Source organism: Melopsittacus undulatus, chromosome 3 (genome assembly GCF_012275295.1).
Source record: "Melopsittacus undulatus isolate bMelUnd1 chromosome 3, bMelUnd1.mat.Z, whole genome shotgun sequence".
Classification (NCBI taxonomy): Eukaryota; Metazoa; Chordata; class Aves; order Psittaciformes; family Psittaculidae; genus Melopsittacus; species Melopsittacus undulatus.
Genome location: NC_047529.1, coordinates 113037491 through 113044298, shown reverse-complemented (window position 1 = coordinate 113044298; position 6808 = coordinate 113037491). Strand labels below are relative to the sequence as shown.

Sequence of the window (6808 nt, the reverse complement as noted above, 5' to 3'; positions counted from 1 at the left end):
AAACCCTGTATCGACATAGCAGATCTCCTCCCTACCCAAAGCCGGGGTGAGGGGCAGGGCAGGGATTTTTCCCGGTGAAGGCCTCTCCGCTGCCTCACTGCCGCAGGAGACACAGTAGCCCGAGTCCAGGCTTGAGACCCGTGCGTGGGCCCATGGGGAGCCTTTCATCCTCTCTCGGGTAATATTTCTCCTTTCTTAAAGCCACAGGAAGGGAGTGGGGAAAAGAGCTACATTACCACACTACCCCCTTCTCCCACCCCTGCGGAACACGGGAGCCCTCGTGCTACATGAGCATTCCTCTCCTCAGGCAATTCCCATCCATTCCTGTTTCGTACAGCCAAGTGTTTTTTGGTTTCAACCCCAAATCGTGTTGGCGACTGGGCGGTGGAGCTGCCCATGGGGAGGCCCTGCCGCGGAGCCACTCGTGGAGTGAAGGGGGAGGCGAACCCCGACGGGGCGGGCGCTGCCTCGGGTCACCCGTGTCCATTCCCGTGGTGGCTCCCGCAGGCAAACGGAGGAGAAATCCCATCACTACCCCTGCGCGGATCTCCGCGGCCCAGCGCGGAAACTCTTTTCTTCCGCAGTCAGGGGAGTCTCAGGGCGTGGGGGACACACGCATCCCCTACGAGCACAAGAGCGGCTTTTCCTCAGGGGCACCAAAAGTAGATGAACGCACATCAGCATATTCCTTCACATCACCCATTAGTGGCTTGCTCTGAGATCTCACACCCTCGGGGGCTCTCCCAGATACGCAGGTAGCCTCTTGCGGCAGAGAGAGGCCCAGGCCTTTCCTAAGGCTTCCCGTAAACCTAGCTCGGACTTCGCCCCCCGCAAAAAAAGGGGGGGGAGGGAAGAGGGAGAGAAGACATGGGCGACACAAAGATAGATCGGAAATCCAAATTACTTTGGAAATGGTCAAGAAATTCTAAGCACGTTTCTCCCTAAATCCCTGGTAAGTTTCAAAATTGTATTTTCAAGTGAAAACAAGTTTAGATTTTACCTCTCGTTAATTCATGGCTGAATAACCTGCCCAGGGCAAAGCAAAACTTTAATGAAAAAAGAAAAAAGGAAAGAAAAAAAAAGGAGGAAAAAAAAAGAAAAGAAAGAGATGCTGAAATACTGTTAGTCATGCAATAAAGGCTTCTTTCAGCACGTTACAATATACTCCGGATTCGAGGGGAGGAGCTGCAACCCGCTTAGGGCGAGGAGTTTATGTTTTTGTTTTCCTTTAAAGCTACAAAACAAATCCCGAAATGTCTTAACCGCTCTCCGGAGCCCCCCGGCCCTGCAGACGGGCGGCCAGGGGAAGCCTTTCAGCTCAGAGGGCACAAAAATAGGACCGGGGGTGCGAGGGGATACACACACACACGGAGCTGGACCCCGTGGTGGTGGAGAGACGGGAGGGACACGCCGCGCCCCGCACCGCGCAGCCCGGGGTCCTCGCTGCCGCCCGCCCGCAGCCTCCTCGCAGGGTCCCCCCAGAATCCTCCATAACGTGGCCCACAGAGGAGGGGAGAGCGTATTTTTTCCGTGGCGGACAAAAAGACCAACATCTCTGGGTAGATAAGAAAATGGAATACTGTATTTGATTTAGAAAGTTTGTACATATAGATAAACACGCAGTTAAGGAAACAATAGTTGAAGCGTCCTACGTGGAGTTTAAGAAGAGACCCCCCAAAGCTGCTATGAAATACTCAAAATAGCTTTTGCATAAGATAACTACAGTTGCACCCTAAGCTTTTTTTTTTCCTTTTCTTTCCTTTTTTTGGTTTTTTTTTCCTTTTTCTTTTCTTTTTTTTTTCTATCGCTGAGGTCCCTTTTGAAAACCTAGCACGTCAGCTCTTGACAGCTAAGTTTGTGCAAGGAACACCGAGTCAAGGAAAATAAAAAGGAGAGAGGGAGAAAGGGTGGGAGGGAGATAGACAGAGCGGGGGGGGGGGGAGGGAGGGGGAAAGAAAGAGGAGCGCAAATATCATATACAAGCATTTCTACACATATATTACAAACTGGGAAAATGACCGCATCATTAAGATATACATAATTCATATAAAATTTTGAAATAAAAATAAAAATCTGTTACAGTCATAACTATTCTTTTTCCACATTTATAACCAGTACCCACACAGGCAGTGACAGAAGTGTAGAAAAAAAGGTGCTTACGAATAAAATGATTGTCTGCTGAACAAAAAATATTAACAGAGAATTGCATCTTGGCTGGACCATCACTTGGACTTGGAAAAAAAAACCAAGAAAGAAAATAACAAACAGAGAGAAAGGGAGAGGGGGAGAGAAAGAGAGAGAAATAGGACCAACAAAAAAGCGATAAACATTTGTTATTTCCCTCTTCAAGGAGTTCTTTTTTAATCTTTTTTTTTTCATTTTTTTTTTATTTTTGTACAAATTCGGTGGGAGTTTGCGTTTGTTTTTTCTGGTTTCTGTTTGTTTTTCCTTGACTATAGAGAATATTTTTTCCCAGATACAAATTTAATCATCATCATCATGCAAGTGGGTGAAATGCGTCCATGGAAAAGCGCAAAGGAGAAATCGTGCTTGTCCTAAAAAGAATACAATTGTCACTTTTGCTTTGCTTTTTTTTTCCTTTTTTTTTTTCTTTTTCTATATATAATAATTATTCTTTCCCGGCCCCCCCCACCCCCCCCCTCCCGCTGCAGCACCAGCGTTTGTGACTGTTGAAGTTTTAGCTCCATCTCTTGGTGGTGGTGTTGGCTGCCGGTGGTGGTGGTGGATTCTCTGAGCCCTGTCTGTTTGTTTGCTATTATGTTTGGGTCGGGTTTGGCCTTTGCTTTCCTCCTGGCTGTGTGTGTGCGTGCGTGCGGGTGTGTGTCCTCATCCTGGGTTGTCTCGGTTTGTTTTGCTCGGGTCGGGGAGAGGGTGCTTGGCTGTTTGGATTTGGAATATTTTTGTTTGTTTGTTTGTTTTTCGATATCATACATCACATTCCGAGTCGCTGGAGGTTACCGAGAGGATGGAGGTGCCCGTCTCGGCTCTTTCTGTCAGGCTGGAGACGCTGGTGGTCGGGCTGGCAGCCGTGGACGGAGACTCGGCCGAGCTGTGGGTCGGGCAGCCGGGCTCTGCCAGCGACCGCATGCCGCTCTGTCCTATCGCCTGGTGCTGGAGCCTGCAGCGCGCCGGGAGACAAAACAACAGCACAGCCCCGCTGAAACACCGGCCGTCGCTGCCGCAGCTGCCGGGAGCACGGCGCCCGCCCGGCCCCGAGCCCGCCCGACCGGGGACAGCGCAGGGCCTGTCCGGAGCAGAACCACCGGCCCAGTCGCCTTTCCGCAGCGGCCCGCAGAGCGCCGGAGCAGCGGTCGGGCCAAGCCGTGCGGGGCCGCGTTTCCCTCGCTGCGGGCCCTGGGGATCCTCCGCGCTGCTGGGCCGGGACCGGGGCCACAGCCAAAAAGGAGGGGGGGGGGCACCCAGTGTATACACAGCGAGAAGGTTATCGTGTTGAACAGGGCCGGGAAGAGCAGGGAGAAGCGGTTCCCGGCCCCTGGTTTGGAAAACGCGAGCAGCGCTTTCCCTTTCCCGGAGAGGCGTTCATCCCGCGGGCCTCGGAGCAAACCGGGAGCTCCTCAAACACGGGGCCACCGCAGAAAGAGAGCTGAGAGGGCCGGTCGGTAGCAGGGAAGCAGGTACCGGAACCTCATCCTGTTCTCTTGCGAATATCTGACTACATATTCTCCAGTGCACTGATAAATACCCTGGGGTCGGCGGCAGGACTGAGGACGGTCCTGTCCCGGGGACGCAGTGCTGGGAATGAAACACAATAAGAAAGGGCGATGGTGGAACACAGCGCATTGCTCCGGTCGAAATTTAAGTCTTTTTTTTCCATCTAAAATCCGAAATTAGCTTTCAAGTGCTCGTCCTTTCACACTCAGCACTTCAGAGTACATTGTTATTGAACAGTTAAATTTTTTAAGAGGCAATAAATATTTTTTAGGTTTCCTAACGTGTTGGGGACATTCCCCTGAGCCCGTTTATTCCTCTCGAAACCCAAAGAAAGTCCAATTCGAGGGTAAGAGCTAAAAGTCATGAACTGAGTACCCAGACACAGCCTCCACCGCCTAGTACTGCCAGGGTGAATCAAAACACACTCTTCTCCCAACTGCTTCTCACCGGGGTATTTTCTGTTTAACTGCCCGCAAAGATCATAAAAAATGTAGCCATTTTATTCTACATTTCTCATTATTTTAAGTTGTCTAATTTCAGCCTCTTTCATTTTTCCTCCAATTACAATTCCCTGTGCATTCATTTGCTGTCAACAGCGTTGAGTCAACAAAAGCATCCGTAGGCAACTTCTGTTTATTTACAGTCCTAAGCTGATCTGTTTTCCATTTAATGGAAATTAAATGGCGAAGCACTTTTAGGTTGCATTTCTCCTCCAGAACCTTAAATCAATAGCACCAGTGCTATAATTAGGAGGAATTTAAGAAACAGCATTTACAAGAACAAGAAGTTTTGTTTACGCGCTTACAGTGTTAGCCAAACTTAAATTAAAATAGAACCGTGTCAAGCCGGATTAAGAGTCCATTTTCATTTGCAAAATAACTTTTACAGATAAAAATTAAAATGCAAGGAAGAAATAAGTCTTTTTTTATCACGGCAAAGTCAAAATTTAAAAATAAAAAATAAAAAATGAAAGACGCCGAGAGACACGCATATAAAAGCAATGTAAATGCACAGGAAACGCAGGACCAGAGGGCCAGGTCGCCATGTGGTTTAAACAGAGAAATGGGGATGGGGAAAAAGAGAGGTTTTCCGATCTCCCCAGGGCTTTTTTCCCCTTTTCTCACTAAACCAAAGGGCTCAGGGCTCTGCGTGTGCTGGTCCAGCCGCGCAGGCGGAGGAGCGGGGACAATTGGAGCGGAGCCGCCCTCTCTGCAAGGACCCGCTCTGACCTGCGCCGCCCGCCGCGGCCCTTCGGCGCCGGAACCGCACCACAGCAAGGCCAGACGCCGGTCCCGGGCAGCCGAGAGCTACACCGGGGTCGGCAGCCGCTGCGGGGACGGAGGGACGGAGGGAAGCGGGGATGGGAAGCCGGGAGCTGCTCCGCAGCTGCTCCCCGCACACACATCCCGAGCTGCCCACGCCCGCGGGTGAGCCCCTGCCCTGCCCGCACCCCAGAAGACTGTGGGGAGCCCTGCCAGGCAACTTTGTGCCGTGCCTGCCTCCTTTGCATCCTTGCGGCTCCCGGGAAGGGACCTGCCCGCCCGGCGCGGGGACTGTTTTTCTCCCGGTGGCAGGGATGGAGAGAAGCAGGAGCAGGAAGGAGAGGCAGAAGTGCGCTGCCGTCCGCGGTGCCCCGCCGCCCGCCTCGCCCCCAGCCCGGAGCAGGGCTCCGCAGCCCACTGACCTGTTTTTAGCCGCCGCCGCTCTGTCTCTTTGCCTTCGGTTTTTGAACCAGTTGCCTACTTGCGTTGGGGTGAGCCCCGTGGCCTGAGCCAGTTCCCTTTTCTTGCTGGGGTTGGGGTAAGGGTCCTGCAGGTACCACTCCCTCAGGAGGCTGCGAGTCCTCTCCTTGAAGCAGTGCGTCTTCTGCTCGCCATCCCAAATGGTCCTGGGCAGCGGAAACTTCTTCCTCACCCTGTATTTATCAACCGGCCCCAGCGGGCGACCCCTTAGCTTCTCGGCCTCCTGGTAGTGCGCTTCGAGCCACATGGCCTGCAACTTGCCGTGGGACTCCTTGGTGAATTTGTGGTTCTCCAGGATGTGGTAGAGGTCTCGGAAGTTGCCCGTGTGGAAGGCCACCACCGCCCGGGCGCGGAGGATGGACTCGTGCTTGTTGATGGCCTCGCATGCCCCCGGCGCCACCGGCAGCGACCAGAGGAACCTCCCCAGCCTTTCTATGTCTCCAGTCTCCTCCAGCGTCTCGCAGACGCTGGCCACTTGCTCCGGGGAGAAGTTGAGTGTGGGCAGCTGAAACATTGACAACTCTTCGTGGGGTGCCCGGGAGCTGCCGCCTCCACCGCCGCCGGCACCGGGGCTGCAGCCCGAGCCGCTGCCGCTGCCGCCGCTGGCGAGAAGGAGGGAGCGGTGGTGCGGGTCGGCGGCGAAGTTTGGCAAGAAGAAATGGGTGGGATAAAGCTCTAGCGGGGACCTGAACACCATGGGATGACCGGGGAGAGGGGGAGACGAATCAAGGAGAAAAGAAAGAAAGGGAGGAAGAAGGGAGGAAAGGGCACACGCACCGCGCACGCATCCACACCCGCACACGCACACACAGCCACATAGAGGCACGGGGGCTCGCACACACACACACAGGCACACACACACACACGCACACACACGCGCTCACACTCACTCGCACGCACACGCGCTCGCTCACGCGCGCACACACACGCACACACACGCGCACTCACACGCACCCGGCCCCGCGCCGCCGCCGAGTCAGGATTCAGTGATTCAACAGCAATCGCCCTAATGACAACAGCCTCATAATATCTCCCCTAAATCCACAGTGAGTGCAGCGCTGAAACATTTTGTTTCGCTTTTCTATTGGTCTTCTGAGTGTCGTTGTGGCGTTGCCATGGCAGCCCCTGCCAATCACTGTCAGCACTGCCAATCATTACGGAGTACGTAAGGGAGGTTTTTACCACTTCGCCCAAATGCACGGGGGGGGAGGGAAGAGGGGCGGTTGGTGGAAAAGCCTGGTTTGTTTTTTCTTTTTCTTTTTTTCTCTTTTTTTTCCCTTAATCTTTGCAACTCCTAATCTCAGCACTTCCCCTTCTCCCTGTCTCTCCCCCCTCCCTTCTCCACACCCCTCCTAAATAAGGGATCAAATAAT

The 6808-nt window shown here is 53.0% G+C and overlaps 1 protein-coding gene across 1 annotated transcript; it reads right to left on the bottom strand.

Moving 5' to 3' along the window:
- Positions 1-2920: 2920 nt before the first annotated feature.
- Positions 2921-6150, bottom strand: SIX3 (SIX homeobox 3). Its single transcript, XM_031045082.2, has 2 exons — positions 5378-6150; positions 2921-3139 (listed from the first exon to the last, which is right to left on the bottom strand). Exons 1-2 carry the CDS (start codon positions 6130-6132, stop codon positions 2947-2949), a joined length of 948 nt encoding a protein of 315 aa, XP_030900942.2. The 5' UTR covers positions 6133-6150; the 3' UTR covers positions 2921-2946.
- Between the last annotated feature and the right edge of the window lie 658 nt (positions 6151-6808).